Source organism: Scardinius erythrophthalmus (assembly GCF_964197995.2).
Source record: "Scardinius erythrophthalmus genome assembly, chromosome: 25".
In the NCBI taxonomy this organism is placed as follows: Eukaryota; Metazoa; Chordata; class Actinopteri; order Cypriniformes; family Leuciscidae; genus Scardinius; species Scardinius erythrophthalmus.
This window is the reverse complement of record NC_138245.1, coordinates 32,613,956-32,641,150: the sequence shown is the minus strand read 5'-3', so window position 1 is coordinate 32,641,150 and position 27,195 is coordinate 32,613,956. Positions and strand designations below refer to the sequence as shown.

General features: G+C 43.5%; 1 protein-coding gene across 1 annotated transcript in view; it reads right to left on the bottom strand.

The window, feature by feature from the left end:
* Positions 1-27,195, bottom strand: part of il1rapl1b (interleukin 1 receptor accessory protein-like 1b) — a 237,165-nt gene that overhangs the window by 120,940 nt on the left and 89,030 nt on the right. The window contains exon 3 of the mRNA XM_081358279.1: positions 5,359-5,638. Coding sequence (XP_081214405.1) covers positions 5,359-5,638 — 280 coding nt within the window. The remainder of the gene's footprint in view (positions 1-5,358; positions 5,639-27,195) is intronic.

The following is a 27,195-nucleotide window of genomic DNA, read 5'->3' as shown; positions in this document are numbered from 1 at the left end:
CAATACAATATACTGTCTATTGTATAAGGGCAGACCTGACACACATAAAATAATGCAGTTTCTGTCATTTCAGCTGATGATGTCATTGTGTTATGATTAACTAAATGTTCCTGTTGGAAGAGAACATATGTTAGTGTTTTGAATAATTATTTGATTTTGAAACATGTTTGCAGTGTTTTGTTAGACATTGTGTATTGTGTTAGTGTATTATTGTATTTTGAAAATTAGTTTTGGAGTTTAGTTTACAATGTGTGATTTTGAGCATGCAATTAACCGTTTTGCCAATTGTGTGTTTTAGGTGTGTTGGTGCGTTAAGAGTTTAGGAAATTTGTTAAAAGTATTGAAAAAATTGTCATAGCGATTGTAAAAAACTGTAAATGCAGGTCATGAGGTAAAGGGTGACTGTAGCACATATAATTTCAACTGAAAATGAGAGAGTTCAACAAAATTTTAGATATTAAAACTGATATCCTAGCAGAGAGAGAGATTCTTAGTAAATCACCACTTAACGGTCTGTTTCTGACTTTATATATAGCGCAGGTCTGCTGGAGGGGAATAAAGTAATATGCTTGTGTTGTGAATGACAGGATCAGATGAACATATTTCTCCTGAAGTATAGTTTAAGCTCCACTGAATTTCTCCTTCATCATTCGCTACAGTGTTTCGCTTCGGATCAAAGGGTGTTTAAGTTCAGAGAGAGACTCCAATATCTTCTTTCCTAATGAGGGAACTAATGAGCCATTGACAGGGAACAGCCTTTACCTGCGAGGTTAATGACGTATTACAGCACGTGATGAACAGCCTTTCCCTGTTTCTGGTGGATTAAACTCAGTGAACACACACATGCTGTTCTCAAACAACATCCACATGGAAGAACCAATGCTTGAGTCTGTCATTGAGTTTAGAGACGTGACCTGAATCAGAAACGTCACTATTGAACCTACAATAAAATAATAGCATCAGAAAAAGTGGAATGAAAGAATCTTCATCTTCATCATCACCATCATCATGTTCTTTTCTCACAGCTGTTATTTGTCTAGATGAGTGTCTGTATCAAGACACCAGACATTCTCTCTCAGGGCGGATGGATGAGGTCTTGTTGATTGAGTTTGTGCTGGTCTTGATTACTGTAAATGACCATCAGCCCAAATCCTCCCAAACCAGCACATTATGCAACAACAGATTTCAATGAGAGCGAGACCACAATTTTAGAAAACACAGTGTGTTTTAACAGCTTACAGTAAAAGTTCTCAATCCTGTGTCACGGGCACGAAGCACAAGATCCAGTTGCGAATGAAAGATCATTTATTAAAGTAGACAGCAAACAGATCAAGACAGGATGGACTGATGTAAATATGCAGGTCGGTGTTCAGGTTTTGGCAGCCAGGAGACTGCAATAGGCTGAAGTCTGATGACCCTCGAAGAAGTACATCAACAGTGAGACGATCAGAATAGTCCAAGGCTAGAACAACAGGAACTGGAGACAGAAAAGCACTGACTGGGCAAGGAGACAAGGCGTGAGCAGTAGAACAATCTGACACTGAACATGACAAACACAAGACTACTTACAGGACATATAAACGAGCCTCCCTGCGGCTGATCTGATTGCTCGTCAGCACAGTTGGTAACTAAGCAACGCTGATAGGCAATCAGACCAGGACAGTACACACAAACATGAACAGGCAAACCTGCGAACCGTGACATCCAGCCTCTTTAGATTCACCTTCAATCCTTCATATTTCAAACCTGAATCAGCTGCGTATTCCCGATATGAGTGGATATGAGTGGATATGAGTGGTTCTGAACTCTGGTTCTTCAAATAAAGGTCTGCATTGCAATATAGAATCTAGAGGCTCGGATCTCGTGTTTGCCGAGGCAGCGCGTAGATTACGGGTCTACTCATGCAAAGTCAGCTCCTGAGGGTGATGGCAGTGTTCACTGAAAAATATCTTGATGCATACATCCGTGCGCTGTCGGATGTTTCAGCCTCGCACCTGTTGACTTTCTTCACGAGGGATGAAAGCCAAATATATTGTAACGGCTTGAATCTCGCGTTTGCTGAGGCAGCGTGTAGATTACGAGACCATATAAATAAATATTAAAATGAATCTCGAATAATGCCTAGTCTCGAGAGGCTGGTTCCCTTAGTAGATATTTTAAAGCATGGCAAGACCAGCCAAATATTTCTCCTTGGGTCCTGCGCACAATAAAGAAGGGTTACAGGCTGCAGTTCGATTCCGCCCACCGAAAAATCAGCGGGTGGTGTGGACTGCAGTCGACCCAGTGCAAGGTCGGGTATTGGAACAGGAAGTAAACTCCCTGCTGGTAAAGGAATCCATAGAGCGTGTTCCTCCACCAGACAGGGAGTCCAGGTTCTACAGCTGCTACTTCATAGTTCCCAAGAAGGATGGGGGGTTGCGCCAATTTTAGATCTAAGGCACTTGAATCGGTTTCTGAGAAGATTCAGGTTCAAGATGCTCACTATTCCCATCATCGTGAGTCAGATCAAATCTGAGGATTGGTTTGTCACGATAGATCTAAGGGACGCATACTTCCACATATCCATCCTTCCATCTCACAGGAAGTTCCTGAGGTACGCTTTCGGGGGCGAAGGATTCCAATATTGGGTTCTCCCATTCGGCCTAGCTCTCTTCCCTCGCACGTTTACTAAATGCATGGATGCAGCTCTAGCTCCGCTGAGGCTTCAGGGTATCAGGGGGCTAAATTATATTGACGACTGGCTTATTATGGCCCAGTCACAAGAGCTGGCAGTTCAGCATCGAGATGTCATCCTTGCCCACATCCAGAGCCTGGGGTTGAGACTTAACATGAAAAAAAGCGTGTTGGCACCAGCCCAGAGAACCAAGTTCCTGGGAGTGGTGTGGGACTCGGTCACGATGCAGGGACAATTGTCTCCTCCATGGATCGAGTCCATCCTGGTCACCGTGACCAGGAAAAAGCTAGGCCAAGCCATCACTCTAAAACATTTTCAGAGAGTGTTAGGACTGCAGCGTCCAACGTCATTCCATTCGGCCTGCTGCACATGAGGGCCCTGCAGTGGTGGTTGAGGGAGAACCCGTTCCACATGATCAGGGTTATGCGCAGATGCCGTCGTTCCCTATCTATGTGGAAAAAAGCTTGGTTTCTGTCCCAAGGCCCAGTGCTGGGATCGTCATGTCGCCGGAAAGCCGTTTCGACAGATGCCTCCCTCACGGGCTGGGGTGTGGTCATGGATGGCAGGGCTCTGAGTAGCTTCCTCTCAGATCTCAGGGGTCACCACATAGACAATGTGTCAGTGGTCTCCTACTTGATTCATCAGGGGATTCTGAGATCGCGCCCTCTATCCAGATTGGCGCATTAGATCCTCCTGTGGTCCCAGGGGAAACTGTTATCTCTCAGAGCAATGCACGTCTCAGGGGACCAGAATCAGAGAATCCCAGGGAATGGAGACTTCACACCGAGGAGGTGAAGTCGATATGCGAGAGGTTCGGCCCAGTGGAAGTAGATTTGTTCGCGTCTCGAGGGACGTCCCACTGTCCACTGTGGTTTTCTCTCACCCATCCAGCCCCATTGGGGTTGGATGCCATGGTATAGACGTGGCCGAGGCTTTTCCCCCGATCGCTCTGCTCCCGGGAGTTCCGGAGAGGGTCCGTCAAGACTGGATCAGCCTACTTCTAGTAGCCCCGTACTGGCTGGCCCGAGTATGGTTTTCAGACATCATGGCACTCCTGGCAGGCCAGCCTTGGTAGATCCCTCTGAGGAGGGACGTGCTTCCACAGGCCGGGGGCTCAATATTCACCCTCATGGAAACTTTGGGCTTGGCCCCTGAGGGGGCTAAGTACCTAGAGGCTGGCCTGCTGACTGGAGTGGTTGAGACCATACTTAGTTCCAGAGCTCCTTCCACGAGGAGATTGTATGGCCTAAAGTGGAATGTGTTTCCACTTGGTGTAGAGAGCGTGAGGTGGACCCAGTTAACTGCTCGGTTGGGCTTCAGTGCTGGTGATCTTCCAAGATCGCTTCTCGGCTGGTCTTACCCCGTCCACACTAAAAGTGTATGTGGCTGCCATTGCAGCTTTCCATGCTCCTCTGTGTGATGGGCCTCTGGGAAAACATCAGCTGGTCGTACGTTTCCTCCGTGGGGCTTGGAGGATGAGACCTGAGGATGAGTTCCCACATGGGATCTGGCAGTGGTTCTCGAAGAGCTGGTCGAGGCCCCCTTTGAACCTCTGGAGTCGGCTGAGGCCAAGAACCTTTCCCTCAAGGTAGCTTTATTATTAGCCATTACTTCAGATGCTCTCTATATCTCATGGGTGACTGGAGTTTGCTCCAGGCGACATTAAGGCTATCTTGCATCCCAGGCCGGGCTATGTGCCTAAAGTGCCATCTAATGTGGCACGGCCTACGGTTCTGCAGGCTTTTCATCCTCCACCTCACGTGACAGCGGATGAAGAAAGACTTAATTTGCTCTGCCCTGTCAGAGCTCTCAAGATTTATGTTCAGAGGTCTTCTTCATGGCGGAAGTCAGACCAGTTGCTGGTGTGTTTCGGGTGGCCCAAGAAGGGGCTTCCCGCATCCAAACAGACCATCAGTAACTGGATCATTCAGGCTATCTCTATGGCCTATCAGGTGCGCAGCTTGCCTTCACCTTTGGCTATGAGGGCTCATTCAACCAGAGGCACGGCATCCTCTAGAGCCCTCCTTTCAGGGGCCCCGATCCAAGAACTGTGTGATGCAGCTGGATGGGCCACCCCTCATACTTTTATCAGATTCTATAGCCTGGACATTCCTTCTCCACCAGGCACTCTAGTGCTCTCGTCCTAAGTGTGCCTGTGCACAGCTTCTCACTAGGACAGGCAGGGCTCATTGTGGCATAGTGGGTACTCATTCTCCAAAGTGTCATCATCGACGCAGTTCGAGTTCCATCGAAAGGGAACATCTCGGGTTACGACTGTAACCCTTGTTCCCTGAGAGGGGAACGAGACACTGCGTCCCTCCGCCATGCCTTCCCCTGCCTGGGTGTGACTTGCTTCATCACAGAAGCTGATGCTGTTTTGTGCCGGCGTCCCTTTGTAGTTTCCGTATATGCCGTCACGTTACGTCATGATCCAGAACCAATCAGGTTGGATTAGTTTCATTCATATTTCAGATGCGTTACGCTAAGGGCGTTCCCCAAAGTGTCGTCATCGACGCAGTGTCTCGTTCCCTTCTCAGGGAACAGGGGTTACAGTCGTAACCCCGGACATTTTCTGGTCAGACGAGGAGGCTGTGAGAAGATCTGATGCTGTGCACTGCAGTGTGTGAAGATACACCTTTGACACAAGATCACACACACACACACACACACACACACACATGTACCTCAGCACGCAGGAGTAATGTCCCGTGTCCTGCAGCTCGGTGGGCCTGAACCAGATGGAGTCCTCCTCTTTGCTCATGCGAACCCCATCGAATGAGATGGGCTCCTCGAAGTCCCCGTGGCCCGTGCTCTTGTACCACATTAGACTGAGTCCAGCGCTCTGGGCGTGTGTGTAGTTCGCACGGATGTATCCATAAAATAAAGCACATTTAATCCTCACAGGCTCCCCAAGCAGAACTTTGTATTTCAGGTAGTCCACAGACCAATCCGTACAGCCGTCCACTGCGGAGAGAGAGAACAGAGAATGCAGCGTTAGCAGAACTGGACCGATACTGGACATGAGACAGCAGAACATGAGATATATGAAATAATACAGTCAGATAGAGACCAGAGCCAGGCACACACTCTCTCACACACACACACACGCACACTCACACACACACATGCACACTCACACACACACACACACACACGCACACTCACACACACATGCACACTCACACACACACACACACACATGTGTTACTGGACGTGTGTGACTTGAAATTAAACTGTACAGCTAACACACGGATCAGAAACACTGGACTGAAAAACGGCTCATTGACAATCGCTGCAGTTTTTAGAAACCCTGCTCTGTCTACGTAATGTGTTGGGGATTTACTCAAAAAACACTTCAGGCTCATCAGTCAGCCAGAATCACATGTACAGTAAAGCACTGCAGCAGGAGTTCGCATTAGCCTCTCAGGAGTTCAGGAACACTGGACTGTAGGAAACCATAGGAGAAGAACCGGAGGAACGGGATGCAGAAACTCATCCGCAGAACATGAGCAGCTGTTCATCACTGAGAAACAGTCCAACTGACAGTTCAGCTCAAAACACACACATTTCTACTGAAGAACTGATGTAAGAGCTTGAATAAATCTGCAGGCCTGATATTAAACCCGCTGGAACTACACACACTTACAACACCATTTCAAAACACACTAAGTCAGCAAACAATGTTCTGTGGAAACTGGAAGCCCGTCACATGTAGATGAGTTATAAACTCTCGACAGTCCACAACGTCTCACATATTAGTAATTTGTCATTTAGAAGCAGATTGTGTGTTATTTCTAATGTTATCAGGACTGGTGTAAATGTCCAGCATCCCTTCTCTATTCTCCCAGGTTCAGTGTGTGTGAAACAGCTGCTGAGAGCAGATGCTGAGAGGAGACAGGCCCGGATAATTGTGTCTCCCTCAATGTTTGATTTACTAAAGAAACAGCACAGCAGCTAATTAACACTGAGAGAAGCGTGTCGCATTATTTATCCCTCACTTTCTCTCTCTCTCTCTCTCTCTCTCTCTCTCTCTCTCTCTCTGTGCCAAATCCCAGAAATAAAAGAGGACGACTGCTTTCCACTGAGGAAACCAAGAGCTGCTGTGTGAAGGACAGTGGACACGTCTCAGTGTATAGAGTGTGATGGGGGAATCTGGGAAACACAGGAATGGGAGAAAAAGGGAAACGCAGGAATTGGAGAATCAGGGAAACACAGGAATGGGAGAATCTGGGAAACGGAAGAATGGGAGAATCTGGGAAACGGAGGCATGGGAGAATCAGGGAAACACAGGAATTGGAGAATCAGGGAAACATAGGAATGGGAGAATCAGGGAAAGGGGGAATAGGAGAATCAGGGAAACGGAGGAATGGAAGAATAAGGGAAACGCAGGAATTGGAGAATCAGGGAAACAGGAATGGGAGAATCAGGGAAATGGAGGAATGGGAGAATCAGGGACACGGAAGAATGGGAGAATCAGGGAAACACAAGAATGTGAGAATCAGGGAAATGCAGGAATGGGAGAATCTGGGAAACACAGGAATGGGAGAATCAGGAAAACGCTGGAATGGTAGAATCAGGGAAACGCAGGAATCCCTGCTGGTTTTTGCAGAAATCTTTCGAAGGGACGGAGATGCCGCTACTGTTAGGTGACATTTATAAACAATGACAGCAAAAAAAACCTCTCATTAAAGTGTAACGTGTCTCTGTTGCTATGGCGGTGAGAGGGGGCTGGTTGCCGTGGCAGCCTGTGTGTGTGTGTGTGTGTGGGGGGGGGCATGGGTGTAACTAATTAAAGGGACACTTCACCCATTTGCATTAAGCTTTGCATTGTTAGAAACCCAGTCATACTATTGAATGGTCGTGCAACACTCTCTCATTTTCCCCTGAGATGGGAGAAATCTGTTATTTACCTCTTACACTTCCTCCTACAATGACGCAAAAATCGTCATTTTGCGTCATTGTAGGAGGAAGTGTTAGAGGGGGGGATTTCTGTTAAGACTACAGACACTAGTTTCTCATCTTTCCCAGGGTGGGGCGCGCTCACGCTACAGACCTATTACAGATCAGTGGGTGGGACTTTACTCTCTGAAACTGAAAGCAATATCCTCCATCTTGTTTGTAGCTAAGCTAACAGGCGCTGTGGAGACAGATGTAAAGTTATGACAATAGCGGAGGAGAGTGCTCAATATGATATAGAAGAAGAGGATTTCGGAAGTCTGATGCTTGAATCAGGTGTTTGTGGCTACCTTTACAAGCCGCATTATAGCGAAGAGCAGCCGAGGCAGAAGACCTGCCTGCCGCGGACGAGGAGCCCGGACTGGCTCGAGTTAGGGCGGACTGGTGGCGCCGGTGATCTCACAATGCAGCTACGAACCGCTACGAACACAGAGATAGAGTCCGTCTGCGGCAAAGAATTTCAACGATGACAATTTCTCCTGGACGAAATCTCTGAATCAGACGAGGACACGGACGTTTGTGTTGTGAACTATCCTAGTTTCGCACCGCATATGTTCTGACTGAACATCCAGGTACCATGCAATAATTCACCTTTTCGAAAGAAATACAAACTAGGAGTAATGCACTATATGAGTTCGCCAACTAACTAGACATTTTGTGTGAATGTGAAATGAATTTCAAGCTCTGGTAGTAGCTAGCCTTGTAGACGGAAGAGTGATTTCTCTTATAGGCAGATATGCGCTTTCTGGATTAGTGGGAGTGGCTTGCGGAGCTGTGCAATGTGGTGCATTGTGGGAGTTGTTGTCTTTCATACAAATGCGTTCTGAAGTTATTTTTTGTCTTTTCTCGTTCACGAAGGCACCAAATTCAAAAATTATTTTACATTTCGACTACATATATGACCCACTTTAAATAAAAAACAATGTTCAAATGGGTGAAATGACCCTTTAAGGTTCATTGCAGCAGTAAAAAAAGCTCCATGATGATTTTTCAGTGAGAAAAGATAGTTAAAACATGATCATCTGAGTTAATAATCCTACTGTACGGTCGGTGGGTGTGTGTGTGTGTGTGTGTGTGTGTGTGTGTGTGTGTGTGTGTGTGTGTGTGTGTGTGTGTGTGTGTGTGTGTGTGTGTATCACATGACTGTGTGTTTCTCCTCTAAACATCATTTTGAAGGATCTAATGAAGCATCAGCACTGGGTTCAGGACCTGAGGCTGGATTCACAACAATCCACTGAAGAATTTTTCTCAATGCAGTTCTTAAGATTAATTCTGACACTGGGTTTACACCAAATGTGACAAAAGCAAACAGAAACCATTATAATCAGTTCTGATGTGGCCTACAGTATTTCAGACGCTCTTCACACGCTGCTTCTGATATGAAGGACCAATGGATTGGCAATGGCCGCTTTGTAACATCCGCTGTCGACACGGTGTTAGAAATTCGTAAGTGCATTTCTTTAAAAAATTTTTACAAAGTTCTCAAATATTTACTTAAGAACATCTTTTCTTAGGAATAAATAGTGTAATACAACAAATTCAATCCTGACAAATTTTACTGATACATTTATCTATTCAGCACAGCAAGTGCCTCACAATCATATTCTTTTGCTACAGGACATGAGAAGTGTTCATTTAATGAATTTACTTGCTTAAAGCTATTTGACTAATTTGACCTGGAAGAAAAGACAAGAAAGAAGCCCTTCAGTTGGCAAGAGCAGATCACACCTGAAACACAGCAGGTTATCCTCATTTTAAGCTGTTATTTATGCTGATTTTCAAACTCTTTCCCTGCCAGCCTTTTTGATAATTTTCACAAAATTTTCATGGCCCCCAGAATATTTTGTTGTATGAATATCTGAACAAGCAATATATCAAAAGAAAGAACAGAGCCTTTCATTTTAAACAACGACAACAACAACAAAACGTTTTATTCTAGCTTCATGCATTCTTTTTTATCAACACTTGAATGTGGGTAAGTTTCATAAAAAACAACATTTTGAGCAAAAAGTTGAGAAAATAGTGTTTTTGTCAAAGACTTCGTCCGGATGGGATTCAGAGCGATAATCAAACACAGATGGAGTCGTTCGAGTCCATCAACACCTCAAACCTCAAGCAGTCTTGGAGCACGTCCTGATTCGACATTTCATTCGGTTACATTAGACAGTTTTGATTTACAAGCTGTTTAATGTTGATGATCGTATTATTTTACATGTGCATCTGCTTACATATAATATCACCTGTTTCTGCTTCTTCTTCTCCTGTGTTTTGATCAGGAGAGTCAGTTCTCTTTCAGAAGATGTGTAATAGCGCCCCTACTGAATAACAGAGAAAGCCAGAAAATTGACGGGGAAAGTGTTAAAGGCACACTATGCAAGATTTGTACCTTAATATAAACGAACTCTTAGTAGGGCGAGTCATCCTGATAGCAAAGCGCGGGGGGGGGGGGGGGACACCGTTGGCAAAACCAGCAATGCAGGTTTGAGAGAACGACGTCACATACATCAACAACATATGAAGAGCCTCTATGGAAGACACTAGCACGCATTTCAGACGTGAATCATGACAGAGTCGACGAAGAAAACGAAGAGAGCGCGATCGGAAGAGTGCAGAGACGGCTCTGCGTGAGTGGGATTTACGACAGTAACGTTAAACACAAGCACTCCACAGCAACTCTAGGGGGCGCTGTTTGAGAAAAACGGAAACTGCATAGTGTGCCTATAAGAAAAAAATAATACTTCTTACATTTTATCTAAGAAAAAAAGAAAATAACATTCATAAGAAGTACTTTTGGGAATACAAAATATCCTCCACTTCGTTATTCAGAAGAATGTTTCATGAATCCGGTCCCTAATGTTGAGCCAGAAAGACAACGACTAAAGCAAGAACCAGCTCATGAGAGGCCAGAAAACAGTCTCAGAGCCAAAACACCAAACAAGATGGCGATTGTGGGTATTTTGCGATTATTATACAGTATGGAAAGTAAAAAGTGATGACATTTGTCTGGCAGAACACAGTCACTTCATGCACGGCATAAACGTTGTAAAAACATCCTGTGGGCAACCAACAGCTTTTTCATTTAAGATCTGGATGTTGAAAATGTCAGCAGTGTAATTGAGGAGATAAAACTGAGAGAGAGAGAGAGAGAGAGAGAGAGAGAGAGAGAGAGAGAGAGAGAGAGAGAGAGAGAGAGAGAGAGAGAGGAAAACAAACATCGTCTCTCGCAGGGAAACAGATTCAATTAAGGAGTTTCTGTGGGAATGTTGTCAACATATTTACAGGAGACAGTTATTATTTTGTGCTCATCATTCTTCTCATTGCTCATTATGGGATGTTGGGCTGTTTTGGGCTGTTATCATTCATTTTACAAACGTGTTTTAGCAGCTGAGTTTTATGCAATCTCACTGGCAGCACACACACACACACACACACACACACACACACACACACACACACACACACACACACACACACGCAGCTCAGCTTGATTACACCCAATTAACTTCCCTCCCGAAGCGTATGCTCGAGGCGCGTCGCTCCGCTCAAACACAGACTGATGGAGAAGTGTGTGTTTTCAGAATAGAGGACTCACTCAAGAGTGTGGCCTATTCAAAAAATGCAAGAAGAAAGTGTGAGAGAAATTGCTTTTAAAAGGTTTGTTTGCAGCAGAACAAAATGAGCTCAGGCTGTACAGCAGGAGCTGCGGATCGACAGGCAAACAGGGAACACATGATGAATTACTGGAAGAATACATTAACCTAACGACTGAAAGCGCACAGCTTCCATCACAAACCACCGGGACTTTTGCTGTGACTTGGATTTGTTGCTATTGTATTAAGGTATTGTTTACTGAGGCCTGTTTTGTAATATTCATAAGCAATAATATCAATTAATTAATTAATTAGAAAAATCACCTAATGGGAAAAAGTGACGGGACGCAGATTACAAGACAGTGTGTGCTTTTGAATATACCGTTGCATAAATATATGCCTGACCAATGACTTTAGAAATTAGCATATATATTTTTCACTAAGTTCAAATGAATTACTGAAACCAGCTGGACTTTATAATGCCAGATAATAGAACACAAGCAAAAATGATGCAAATATATATTTAATAATAAACATGAAGAAAAAAACACTAACCATAACACTAACCGTACCTAACAAACCCATCACACACACACACACACACACACACACACACACACACACACACACACACACACACGAGTGTCTCATGTGATGATGTGCATATGTCCAGTGATGGTCTGTCAACAGCTGCTGTCACTACACATCTCACTCACACACTGCTGTGAGCAACACAACGAGAGCCGACCGGCACGTGTGTGTGTGTGTGATACAGGAACCCACATCATGAAGAAATCCAAAGAGGCTTAATATAAGAGTGTATCTAACGGAATAAAACACATGAAAGATGATCTAAACCTCTGATCCAATAGTGATTTTAATTGCATTCTACAGTGTGTGCATAATTATTATGTAAGTTGATATTCTGATATTTTTTTCCAAGCACATTTGACCAATTCCTAACCACATTAATGTTAATAACTACTATTAATTTTATTTAGTAATTAATAATTAATTCATTTTCATTTATAAGTGATATATAACTGTTAAGGAAGGCTGGAAGTGAAAAACAGCTTATATTCATGTGTGCATAATTATTGAGCAAGTTTTCTTTTACACGTAAAATTGGCCAAAAAAGAGATTTAAATTGCACTGAAAAGTCAAAAATGATTAAATGCTCATGTTTATAACAGGCTTTATAGAGAGACGGGTCGAGAGACTCTTGAAGCGCCAGCACCTCATCCTCTCGATCTTCCAGAATCTGGGAGTTTTGGGGAGTTGAAGTGCATCTGGCTCATTGTTAGTAGCGGCTCTCGGTACGACTGTCTAAACTGGTGCTGAACTGGTGCTGGTGCTGGTGCTGGTGCTGAACTGGTGCTGAACTGGTGCTGAACTGGTGCTGAAGCTGAACTGGTGCTGAACTGGTGCTGAACTGGTGCTGGTGCTGAACTGGTGCTGAACTGGTGCTGAACTGGTGCTGAACTGGTGCTGAAGCTGAACTGGTGCTGAACTGGTGCTGAACTGGTGCTGGTGCTGAACTGGTGCTGAACTGGTGCTGAAGCTGAACTGGTGCTGAACTGGTGCTGAAGCTGAACTGGTGCTGAACTGGTGCTGAACTGGTGCTGAAGCTGAACTGGTGCTGAACTGGTGCTGAAGCTGAACTGGTGCTGAACTGGTGCTGAAGCTGAACTGGTGCTGAAGCTGAACTGGTGCTGAACTGGTGCTGAACTGGTGCTGAACTGGTGCTGAAGCTGAACTGGTGCTGAAATGTGGTAAAATGTGCTTGTTAAAAATATGATCAGAATATCAACTTGCATAATAATTATACACACACTGTAGGTTTACATTTGATCAGGACTGTAATGCTTTACTGTTTGAACTACAGGCATGTAGCTTAAACACACACACTCTCTCACACACACACACACACACACATACACACACTCTCTCTGTCTCTCTCTCTCTCTTAATATTGCCAAGGCAACAGTGGCAAGGAACCAAAACTTCATCAGTGACAGAATGGAGAATAAACCTCGTTCTCTCGACGAGCGGACAGTGTGTGATTATGATCCAGCAGCCTTACAGGTCAGAGGTCAGAGGTCAGACTGGATCAGAACATTCAGAATATTATCCAGTTCCCTCTGGTTGGAAGTCAGAGTCTCTCACACACAAACACACACACACACACACACACACACACACACACACACACACACACACACACACACACACACACACACACACACACACACACACAAATGTCCAGCACTCCGTCAGCAAATTAAACCTTTAATGTAAATTGAGTTTACAGTAAATCTTCTAGTGGCAAAAAAAGATGGATGAAAATGAAAATTGCTCTCTTGGCAATAGTAACTGACATTTGCATATACATAATTTATTCTGCAGGAGAGAGTGAAAGAGAGCGAAGTGAGAAACCAGGAAGAGTGAAGGAGAGCCTCATTACTGGAGGAAGAAGACCAGAGACAAACACACGATTCAACATCCATCAGCACTGAACACACACACACACACACACACACACACACACACACACACACGCACTCACAGACACACACGCACACACACACGCACTCACACACACACACACACACACACACACAAATACTTACACATAATCTCTCACATACATACACACACACACAGACTCAAACACACACTTACTCTGCTAAGCTCTCTAAACTGGGTCAATGTGTGGATTTCTATTGTTTTTATGTACAGTTATAGTTATAAACACAGTCATAACCCTAACAGGAAATGTCCTGCATTTGTAAGTTCCCTGGAGTCTCAGGGCCAGATGTACTAAAACTCTTTTGCGCCCACTTCAGGCGTATTTGTTTCGCAAAGTGCGCATAAAACCATGGCGAGATATGTACGAACGGGACGCACCGAGATGAAAGCGCAGACTGCCTGTCGCGGGAACTGAAAATGGCAAAATGCGCTTTTCGTGTCATGCATATGTATTCATGGGATGGTCAAGGGGAAAGTGGGAGTGTCACATAAAGAGATGGGAGGGGAAGCTTAACCTGCGCCTAATTATGTATTCCGCGTTATGTACAGAAAAAGCCGGTGAAAGCGTGCCTCTATTTTGCGCTGAAAATTCTCCGCCTCTTAAAAGCAGGTGTAACTTAGGAAGCGGGTTTCTGGCATATGCCTCCTGGTGAAATGGCAGCAGTAATCCGAGCAAGACGAAGATATAGGCTAAGGAGACGAGCTGAAAAGAATCACACTTTTTCAGTTGAGGGAAAACGAAATCATTAAGCGTTACAGATTAAGCAGCTACGCAATATTACAGTTACTGGAAGAAATCAAAGATGACATCGAATCTCCGACTCAGCGTTCACATTCCATTCCAGCAAATGTTAAACTCCTCGCTAAATTACAATTATTGGCATCAGGATCATTTTAAACAGTCAGCAGTGGGAATATCGCGTTTAAATACGCGCAATTTACGGTATAGTGGGTGGGGACAGGCGCTGATTACCTGATGAACTGCAGGATTGGTACATCACACGCACAGTGCGGTTTCACATCAAGCGCTTTCTGCGTCTTGGCCATGGCGCTATTAACACTGCGTTCGCAAATGTACGTACATCTGGCCCTCAGTCTCGAGCGTCTGCTCTGTTTGAGCTGATCTCAGATCAGGTTCTCTGATGTCTGACCGGAACGAGTGACATCTGAACCCCAGCAGATGTTAGGAGCGCTGGACTCAAATCCTCAAATCCTGCAGAAACGCTTCAGAAACACAGAGAAACACGAGAAGCTCAGAAGCGTCGGCCCGAACCGGTTCTAAAAAGATCCTGCAATGACTTCAGAGTTCAGAATTAATTCAGAGCAGTTATAGAAACCATATTTCCCATGCTGTGAGAGAAAGGGTGTCAGGACAACAGCTCTCTTTCTCTCTCTCTCTCTCTCTCTCTCTCTCTCTCTCTCTCTCTCTCTCTCTCTCTCTCTCTCTCTCCCTCTCTCTGTGTCTCTCTCTCAATTTCAATTTCAATTTCAATTTCAATTTCATGTTGCTTTATTGGCATGACAAAAAAAATGCATCTGTGTTGCCAAAGCATACGAACAAATATAAACAACAACAAGGAGTTAATACATCTGATATAGTAATACAAGTAAACAGGATAATTATGATGTAGATGCAGATACTAAACACATTCTGTGCATGTCCCTCAAAGGGTACATTGAAACAATAATATATATATATATATATATATATATATATACACACACATACACATACATATATATATATATATACACAAACATACATACATACATATACACATATATATGTACATAAAAAAAGAAGAGAATACAGACAAACAAGATAATAACAAAAAAAAAATATATATAAATATACATATATATAATACATAACTTGTATAAATACCTCTTAAACAATTTTCTATTAATTTAGCCTTGTATTGTGGCAGGAGAAGACATATTTAGCTGCTAGCCATGCTGTGCTTTTATCTTCCCCTAATAAAAAAGGAAGCTTTTTGTCCTCAGTGTAGGTAGTGAAGCCTGGTATATGTTTTTCAAATTTTTGGAAATATTTGGTTCTTAAGTCTTCATATTTGGGACATGTACATAGAAAATGTAATTCTGTTTCGATATCCTGGTGGCAGTGTGAACAGACACGTTCCTCTCTTGGTCTCCACACTTTTAAATGTCTACCTCTTTCAATCTCCAGCTCGTGGTCACTGACTCTGTATTTTGTTAAAATTCGTATTTCTTTTGGATTTTTTGTTTTGAGATATTCGGCCAATTGGATATCTCTGTTCAGGGACTGATAACAGAGGAGTTTGTGATGTATTTTATTTTCATTTTGCCATTGTTCTGTATACTCGTCTTTTAATTTAGTTTCAAATCTTTTGATTGAAGACTGAGGATTGTGTCTGTGGCGACTCTGATGCTCAGTGTACCTGTCTCTCTCTCTGCCTGTCTGTCCACTACTGACTGTGGTTAGCTCCGTGTACCTCTGAGCCAGCTGGTCCAGGGGGTGGACGTCTGAACCCCGCTGGTTGCTCAGGAGAGCTTTGTATGCAATGGAATTTTTATCAGCTTGATTTAAATGCTGCCAAAATTTAATTGACCTTTTTTGGATTTTAATTTTCAGAGGGAATATACCGAGTTCTGCTCTGCATGCATTGTTTGGGGTGTTTGGGCGAACTTTTAGAATAATTTTACAGAATTCCAGTTGCAGTTTTTCAGTGGGAGTTTTATCCCAGTTTTTAAATTCTGGATTCGAAATCGGGCCCCAAACTTCGCTTCCGTAAAGCATTATTGGTGTTATCAGAAAATTGTAGATTTTTAGCCAAATTCTTGCGGGGATATTTGTTTTTCCAAATTTGCATTTGATTGCATACAAAGCTCTCCGAGCTTTATTACATAGTGTGTTTATGGCCAGGTTGAAACTCCCTGATGCACTAATTTCAACCCCTAAGTAATTATATGAACCCTTTTGTTCTAGTCTGGTGTTGCCCAGAGTGAAGTTGTAACTCTGTCTATTTCCCAGAGATCTGGCTCTCCTTTGAAATACCAGAACACTGGTCTTTTTCAGATTGACTGTCAGTGCCCATTTCTGACAGTACTGCTCTAGGACGGACAGGCCCTGTTGTAAACCTTCTTCTGTTGGGGACAACAGAACCAGATCATCGGCATAGAGCAGGAACTTGATGTTGGTATCATGAAGAGTGAGACCTGGGGCTGCAGATTGTTCCAACATGGTTGCTAGTTCATTGATGTAAATGTTAAACAGTGTTGGACTCAAACTGCATCCCTGTCTCACGCCACGCGCTTGCTTGAAGAATTCTGTTCTTTTGGAGCCAATTTTTACTGCACATTTATTTTCTGTGTACAGTGATTTAATAGTGTCATAGACTTTACCCCCTATCCCGCTTTCGATAAGTTTGTAAAAAAGCCCATCATGCCATATTGTGTCAAAAGCTTTTTTGAAGTCTATAAAACATGCAAATATTTTCCCATTTTTAATTTTGGTGTAATTTTTAATAAGGGTGTGGAGAGTATAAATGTGGTCTGATGTACGATATTTTGGTAAAAAGCCAATTTGATTTTTACTTAAGACATTGTGCTTGGTGAGAAAGGACAGTATTCTGGCGTTAATAATACTGCAGAAAACCTTCCCCAGACTACTGTTCACACTAATGCCTCTGTAGTTGTTAGGGTCCAATCTGTCGCCATTTTTGAAAATAGGGGTGATGAGTCCATGGTTCCAGATCTCAGGGAAATAGCCAGACTCCAGAACGAGGTTGAACAGCTTGTGGAGAGCTGCCTGCAGTGTAGGGCTACTGTGCTTTAGCATCTCAGGGCAGATGCTGTCTCTCTCTCTCTCTCTTTCTCCCTCCCTCCCTCTCTCTGTGTCTCTCTCTCTCTCTCTCCCCCTCTCGGCTCATGTATGAATCATGTGAATATCAACAGTCTGTCTGAACGGTCTCTATTAATCATGAGATAATCAGCAGGTTTGGACAGTAAAGACTGATCACAGCAGAGAATCTGAGTTTCCTGAGACGAGCGACACACAATTGTGCAGCAGAGGCTTTATGTGGAGGGATCTCTCTCTCTCTCTCTCTCACACACACACACACACACACACACACACACACACACACACACACACACACACACACACACACACACACACACACACGCACACACACAATAACTGAAGGACACAAACGCACTGAACACGTCGCCTGAGGTTTAAACAACACGCCAGAGTCTCTGAACGAATTTGTGTCTTCAGGCTTAATGAAATAATTGATTTGATTGCTGTTTTTTTATTGGGAAACGTTTGAAGCACTAGAGCAACATCATGTTTGCAGCCACACAGATTTAAATAGTTTCTGAATTAATCTTTTAAGTGAACAGACACTCTCACAAGTGTAACCCTCGCCTGAACGAATCAGGGAATGAATCGAGTGCTTTTGGGTGACTGGATTGAAAACATCTGTGACAATAATCAATGGCTTAGGCCTGCAATGATATATTTGACTCCTTTAGCTTCTTTAGCTTCTTAAGGCTGAAGAACCGTGTTGAGCGCCGCAATTCCTCTCATTCTCTGTCCTGCGTCACACACACACTGGCATCAAACACACCTGACACACACACTTTGTCCAGGCACAGAATCATACAGCAGCTCAAGCACATATCGATCACTCCTGATGGAGGAGGTAAAATCTCAGATTAAAGGTTGTCGCAGAACTTTATAAGCCCTCCTGAGCACGGCTGTCCCACAGGCCTCATCACTGCTGAACGCGCTTCCCTCGTCATTCCTCGAGTTTCCAGAGCAGATTCTGCCGATCCAGAAGTTCCTCAAACGCACATCATCCTGAGCTCAGCGCTCGAATGAACCATAATGACTTTCTTCTTCTTATCAGAATGAATCTGCCTCCTGGTGTTTCCTTTCAGATAATTAACTGACATGTTCATCTTGGTTTTAAATGGCATGTTCATTAACTGATTTCTTGCACCCAGGGGAAAAACACATTGGCCAGTCTGATGTTTGTTCTTATGAATTAAAGCTCATAAACGAAACAATAACGTTTAGCTGAAAGATTGTGCAGTGGCCACCTGTCTCTCTCTCTGTCTGTCTCTCTCTCTCTCTCTCTCTGTCTCTCTCTCTGTCTGTCTCTCTCTCTGTCTGTCTCTCTCTCTCTGTCTGTCTCTCTCTCTCTCTCTCTCTGTCTCTCTCTCTGTCTGTCTCTCAAGATTCAAGATTCAAATAGCTTTATTGGCATGGTGAAAGAAATCTTTACATTGCCAAAGCATTCATAACACTATACAATAAAAATAAATAAATAATAATAAAAAGAAGATAATAAAAATGAAATTAAACATAGCAGTAAAAATGTCTAATCTTCTAATATTTCTACAGTTGGTAGCTCTGTCCTGCTGGAGGCTCTTTGGTCGTGACAGGACCTCACGTACCGGGCAGCCAGGGCTGAGCCCGCTGGGCTTTCTCCAAGCAGGAGTGGGAGTTTGTCCATATTTGATTTCTGATGGAAGTCTTTCTGGTGGGTTGTGAAAAGGGGATAGAAAGTGTCCCTAATGTTTGTATAATTGGGGCAGGAAGTCAAAAAGTGTAGCTCTGTTTCCACTTGATTCTCTGAGCAGTGAGGGCACAGTCGCTCTTCCCTCGGCAGCCAGCTCTGCCTGTGTGTGTGTGTGTGTGTGTGTGTGTGTGTGTGTGTGTGTGTCTGTGTGTCTGTGTCTGCCCGTCTCTATGCTCAGACTGTGTGTGTGTGTGTGTGTGTGTGTGTGTGTGTGTGTGTGTGTGTGTGTGTGTGTGTGTGTCTGTGTCTGCCCGTCTCTATGCTCAGACTGTGTGTGTGTGTGTGTGTGTGTGTGTGTGTGTGTGTGTGTGTGTGTGTGTGTGTGTCTGTGTCTGCCCGTCTCTATGCTCAGACTGTGTGACTGTGTGTGTGTGTGTGTGTGTGTGTGTGTGTGTGTGTGTGTCTGCCCATCTCTATGCTCAGACTGTGTGTGTGTGTGTGTGTGTGTGTGTGTGTGTGTGTGTGTGTGTGTGTGTGTGTGTGTGTGTGTGTGTGTGTCTGTGTGTCTGTGTCTGCCCGTCTCTATGCTCAGACTGTGTGACTGTGTGTGTGTGTGTGTGTGTGTGTGTGTGTGTGTGTGTGTCTGCCCATCTCTATGCTCAGACTGTGTGTGTGTGTGTGTGTGTGTGTGTGTGTGTGTGTGTGTGTCTGCCCGTCTCTATGCTCAGACTGTGTGTGTGTGTGTGTGTGTGTGTGTGTGTGTGTGTGTGTGTGTGTGTGTGTGTGTGTGTGTGTGTCTGTGTCTGCCCGTCTCTATGCTCAGACTGTGTGTGTGTGTGTGTGTGTGTGTGTGTGTGTGTGTGTGTGTGTGTGTCTGTGTCTGCCCGTCTCTATGCTCAGACTGTGTGTGTGTGTGTGTGTGTGTGTGTGTGTGTGTGTGTCTGTGTCTGCCCGTCTCTATGCTCAGACTGTGTGTGTGTGTGTGTGTGTGTGTGTGTGTGTGTGTGTGTGTGTGTGTGTGTGTGTGTGTGTGTGTCTGTGTCTGTGTCTGCCCGTCTCTATGCTCAGACTGTGTGTGTGTGTGTGTGTGTGTGTGTGTGTGTGTGTGTGTGTGTGTGTGTGTCTGCCCGTCTCTATGCTCAGACTGTGTGTGTGTGTGTGTGTGTGTGTGTGTGTGTGTGTGTGTGTGTCTGTGTCTGCCCGTCTCTATGCTCAGACTGTGTGTGTGTGTGTGTGTGTGTGTGTGTGTGTGTGTGTGTGTCTGTGTCTGCCCGTCTCTATGCTCAGACTGTGTGTGTGTGTGTGTGTGTGTGTGTGTGTGTGTGTGTGTCTGTGTCTGCCCGTCTCTATGCTCAGACTGTGTGTGTGTGTGTGTGTGTGTGTGTGTGTGTGTGTGTCTGTGTCTGCCCGTCTCTATGCTCAGACTGTGTGTGTGTGTGTGTGTGTGTGTGTGTGTGTGTGTGTCTGTGTCTGCCCGTCTCTATGCTCAGACTGTGTGTGTGTGTGTGTGTGTGTGTGTGTGTGTGTGTGTGTGTGTGTGTCTGTGTCTGCCCGTCTCTATGCTCAGACTGTGGTCACTGAGTCTGTACATGCTCAAGACTTTCCTCAGTTTAGGGTCGCTCACTTTACTCAGGTATCCTGCCAATTCATATCTTCTGTTTAGGGCCAAATAGCATTCCAGTTTACTCTGTTTGTCTGTTGCTTCTGTCCAATGTTTGAGGTATTTTTCTTTTTGTGTTTTAATTAAAAACACAAAAAAAACTTTTTGTGTTCTGTCCGTCTGTCTGTCTGTCTGTGTTTTTATGTTTTCTATCAGGTATAAAGGAATTGCAGGGCTCTCAGAGCTCAGCCATTTCTAGGAAACAGAAAAGGTAAATTTGCATAAAACATCGCAGGAGAGAGATTAACAATCGACACGGTTCAAGTGTAACGAACAGCAATAAATAAGAGAAAATCAAACGTGCTCAATCGTATACCTCACTGGATGAATGATCCCTGTCCAGGACCCAATATCAGGAGTGCCGTCTCGCTGTCAGGGAAGCTTTATCTTCCCGTCACTGACGCAGATATATTTTAAAGAGGCTTGTCATATTTTCTTCTTCCCTTCTCTCTCTTTCTCTTTATAGCCTGGATTTCTCTCTAAGGCTCTAAACGCCTTTCTATTCTCATCGGCAAGAGGCTGAAATCTCCATTTTTAGGGTAAAAATTGAGCTGGAAAAGCAGCATTAGGTTTGAAGAATATAATCTTCTCTGAGTAACGTGAGCTTGCATTTATAGTACTTAAAAACATTCTCAGAAAAAAATGACACATATTTAGGGAAATAAAAGCACATGCTCATAAAATCAGTCAGGACTACTGTCTGATGGATTATTATAGTGAGCATACACGAATCACACACAGCTCCGATGACTCTAGATCAGGGGTTTTCATCCATGCTTTGGATAAAAGCATCTGCACATTGAATAAATGTAAATGTTACTGATGTTCCTATAGTCCCCAACACTGCAACTGTGTCTCCCTGATCAAGCACACTCCCGGAGCTCAAGTGTGTGTGTGTGTGTCAGAGAGAGAATCTGCAGTGTTAGGACTCCAGGAACTGGAGAGGAATCTAAACCAAAGCACTGAAACACAGCGCCACCTACTGGAGATTCACAGAATAACATGTTAAAAATCTTCAGGCCAATTCTGAAAGCACAGCATTAAAAAAAAGTAATAATACACTTTTTTTTTAAGGTCTAAAATGTGTTGGGATGCTTAGACTAGTGGGGATTTCCAGACTGGTTTATAGTGCTGATCTAGCCGTCGAGGAAGTCTTGCTGGTTAAAATCTCCAGGTGGGACACCAGCAGATCTTACACAGCTACACATACCAGCAGCCATCTAATAAACAACACACACACACACACACACACACACACACACACACACACACACACACACACACACACACACACACACACACACACACACACACACACACACACACTGAGCAGCTTCAATCTTTCCCAATCAGTGTTTCAACACACATAAGCAGAAGATCTGCAGCATTCGTGTGAAGTGTGTGATGACATGACGCTCCAGAGTATTCCTGTCAGACAGCCTTCATCTCCTCTTCTCCTCATCCTCCTCTCCTGCTTGTTTTTAAAGCAAAAGCTCAGAAATGGGGCCATGGATCTCCAGGGGTGATGCTGCTTATATAATGTTATTAAAAATTCACACATCACATGTCCTTATTACAGCCTCAAAAACACATGAGAAATATAGAGAGAAGAGATGAGAGGAAAGGAAGAGTCTGTGCAAAACAAAAATAAATTGAAGCGCCTGCAAATCACAGCCTTGCATTTTCATTTCGGTCCAGAATGACACAAGCCACTGTCTTTTATTACTTCTGCTGGAGATTTTTCCGTTGCCTCACGAAGAGAACAACTACAATCAAAACCAATAATACAATTAGTCATAATCTGACTGGAGGCCTACATACTACTTGTAATGGAAGTGCCATTCCTGATGAAGGGAACAGATAACTCAGTGAGAACCCTGTGAGAAACCCAGTGAGAATTCAGAGAACCCCAAGAGAACTCAGTGAGAACCCTGTGAGAACCACATGAGAACTCAATGAGAACCCTGTGATAACCCAATGAGAACTCAGAGAACCCTGTGAGAACCCAATGAGAACTCAGTGAGAACCCTTTGAGAACCCCATGAGAACTCAGTGAGAATCCTGTTATAACCCAATGAGAACTCAGAGAACCCTGTGAGAACTCAGTGAGAAACCTGTGAGAAACCCAGTGAGAACTCAGAGAACCCCATGAGAACTCAGTGAGAACACTGTCAGAACCCAATGATAACTCAGTGAGAACCCTGTGAGAACCCAATGAGAATCCTGTCAGAACCCCATGAGAACTCAGTGAGAAGCCTGTGAGAACCCAATGAGAACCCTGTCAGAACCCAATGATAACTCAGTGAGAACCCTGTGAGAACCCAATGAGAACCCTGTCAGAGCCCCATGAGAACTCAGTGAGAGCCCTGTGAGAACCCAATGAGAACCCTGTCAGAGCCCCATGAGAACTCAGTGAGAACACTGTCAGAACCAAATGATAACTCAGTGAGAACCCTGTGAGAACCCAATGAGAACCCTGTCAGAGCCCCATGAGAACTCAGTGAGAGCCCTGTGAGAACCCAATGAGAACCCTGTCAGAGCCCCATGAGAACTCAGTGAGAGCCCTGTGAGAACCCAATGAGAACCCTGTCAGAGCCCCATGAGAACTCAGTGAGAACCCTGTGAGAACCCAATGAGAACTCAGTGAGAACCCTTTGAGAACCCCATGAGAACTCAGTGAGAATCCTGTTATAACCCAATGAGAACTCAGAGAACCCTGTGAGAACTCAGTGAGAAACCTGTGAGAAACCCAGTGAGAACTCAGAGAACCCCATGAGAACTCAGTGAGAACACTGTCAGAACCCAATGATAACTCAGTGAGAACCCTGTGAGAACCCAATGAGAACCCTGTCAGAACCCCATGATAACTCAGTGAGAACCCTATGAGAACCCAATGAGAACCCTGTCAGAGCCCCATGAGAACTCAGTGAGAGCCCTGTGAGAACCCAATGAGAACCCTGTCAGAGAACAGAACAGAACGGCTCTAAATGTCTGGGTTTGTGTGTTTAATGGATGCAGCACCACAGCAAGAGTTTTAGAGGACGTCGTAGACGCCGTCTATTGCCCCGAGAGACAGACAGAGATATTTCAGCATCTATACTGGCCGAATAAACCACAGCCCGCCTGCTGATCGAGAGCAGTGAATGATGGGAAATATCAGCTTGAACATCAATGGCAAATTCACAGAGTCTCGTCGACCTCCACAATGATGGAGAAACCAGCAGCGTCTGATCATCTGAGCACTGACAAATTCACAAACACAGCTCTTATACTAGTAAAATTAATGAGGGATATTCAGAAATTAATTAAGATGAAAACAGGTCTCTGGGTGAAAGGCTTCATTATTATTGTGGCTTGTAAATCTTCTATAATCCTGCAAATAGAAAAAGAGAGCAAATGAGCTTGTGTGTGTGTGTGTGTGTGTGTGTGTGTGTGTGTGTGTGTGTGTGTGTGTGTGTGTGTGTGTGTGTGTGTGTGTGTGCGCGTGTGTGTGCGTGCTCCAATAATATTGATCACTAACAACAAGAGCAGTAAACGGCAGACCCTTCACTGGCCGTCAGCCACAGAACACCTGAACACAGGCCAGGGTCTAGAAATCCATTCTTGATTTGACCCTTAGGTTTGACCTGTGACCCCTCTGAATGAGGTTCTTTCCATCACCTCAAAAACTGTATGTATGAATGACACTGTGCTTCATTTCACATGATAAAACCGACAGTTCCGCTTCTGGATGCTGATTTGGTCAATGCAGTCTAGTGGTAAAATGACAAAAATAAATTATACCTGTATGTTTTTATCTCATCCTGCTTAGCCAAGGTTGCAAAGCCGACTTCTGCCACTAAAGATTGCTTAATTAATAATCTTCCAGCATAGTGTCTATCATCATCTCAGCATCCCAGATAGCTTAGAAGAACTCGATATTGCGACAGAAACTTTTAACTCTCTCTTTCCAGCACTTTAGACACAGTTGCTCCATTGCGCTTAAAGAAGATTAAAGAAAATAGTCCAACGCCGTGGTCAGGCACGTGCACAGGTAGGGCTCAACCTGTGCAGAGCACATGCCCTTTTTGCCCTTACACTCCTAAGTGCCCTTTTTTTGGTGGTGTTTTTTTTTTTTTATCAATGCTATTGGTCACCCTTTACGCCTGTCTGTCTGTTTTACAAATATTTATCCAATGAAAGTTCTTAAAACGAGCTTGTGTAAATCTTATTCGATCCTCAAGCTGTCAGTAAGCTGATAACTCCGCCCCCTCTATATTCACTGAATCAACTGAAGTTCCACAGCAGGCAGCAGCCGCACAGTAGACAGCAGCTGAACGAATTTTTGCGAAGAGTAAATAAATATCTTGTTGTTTGAATAAGTACTACTAAACACTATGTCTATAAAGGCTCATATTTTATTTATTTGATGTCTGTCTCTCTGACTGAGACATGTGGGACGTCGCCTGAGACTGAAAGAGAGGTCTAGGCTAGCATTTGCCATCTAGTCATAGCCAATACATAGCCTACACTTAAATATCCTGTGCATACAGTAGCATTTCATCTTTTATAAAATGCGATTTTGGCCAAATGTATTTTAAAACAGGAAAAACTGAGCGCCCCGCCTATACGTTAGCTACAGGCAAACTAGTTTGTAACCTGTTGATGAATGTAATGTGATGCCGCCGGCGCCGTTTTAATGACCGACAAAAAAAAAAAATGCACATTTGCACTCAATCGCTGGACAAAAACTATATATTGATAAGTAATACAACAACATAATTTTATTTATTTTTTACCATCGGAAAATCATGACAGGTGCGCCCCCACGCTGTTTCGTACTGGAACTTACACAAAGCGACGAGTGATCCTCGTCACCTAGGTAACATATATTTCTAAGAAGTAAGAAATTTCTTCTTTGATTTATGATTGCTGATACACTTAATTTATTAACATTTAGGCTAATCATGTTATGGTAATAATAATAAATGATGGTTAATTCAAGGCTGTTAATATGCATGTATTCGCTAGCTAATTTTTTAATCTAAAGTATTCTACTCTCCCCTCGTCCTCACATGTATAAAATGTAGTAAAACATGGTTTTACTACAGTAATGTTGTAGTAGTAACTAAAAAAAAAACATTACAGAAGATCACTGTGAAATCTTTATATTTTATCATGCAGAATATTCATATTTTATTCATGATTTAATTTATTCCAAGGCTTCATTTATTTGATCCAAAATACAGCAAAAAACAGTAATATTGTGAAATATTTTTACAATTTAAAATAACTGTTTATATATGTTTATATTTTTATATTTTAAAATGTAATTTATTTCTGTGATCAAAGCTGCATTTTCAGCATCATTACTCCAGTTCAGTACTCTTCAGTGTCACGTGATCCTTCAGAAATGCTTTTCACTGCAGCTGTACTTTTCACACTATTTTATATATTTTTGTTCATTGCTGGCTTATTTTAGGGGAAGTGTAGTGAATAAGAGACCTTCAAGAGACCAACATCCCTGGCTCACAGAAGGTTGCTGTTGTAATTAGGTTTAAAGAAGCCCTTAAAACCCTGTTTATCTATATTATCTATATTATTATTATCATGGTTGTTATTAATCGTGAACAAATCTAAAGCTTTTGAGACTATTATTTTTTGTTATTGAAAATGGGAGGGGGGTGCCCTTTTTCAGTTTTAGCACATGCCCCTCAAAAGGTCTGTGCACGGCCCTGGCCGTGGTACAACGAGCACACTCGGGCCCTTAAGAGAGCAGCCGGAGAGATGGAGCGCAACTGGAAGAAAACAAAACTAGAGGTATTTCGCATTTCATGGAGAGAGAGCTCGATTGCATACAGAGAGGCCTTAAAACAGGGGTGGGCAAACTACGGCCCGCGGGCCACATGCGGCCCGTTAGGCTGTTTAATCCGGCCCGCCGAGTATTTAAAAAAAAATTCTTAAGATCGCATTAATTTTGCCTTTTTTTCTTGCAATACTTTGCGTTATATATATATATATATATATATATATATATATATATATATATATATATATATATATATATATATATATATATATTGCGTTGCATATATTTGACAATCGGAATATCAGATATTGCATGCCATAGCTAACAAATGTAAAAAAGGAAAAATGACATAAAAGCAGATCATTAGTCATTCAGCGCTGTTGTGGCTGCGGTGTGTCACATAACAAGCAATGACGCGTCACCATGGAAACCAAACAGACAGCAACTTAAGCGCATAGACTTGTTGCACGTTAATGTTTTTTCCTTTT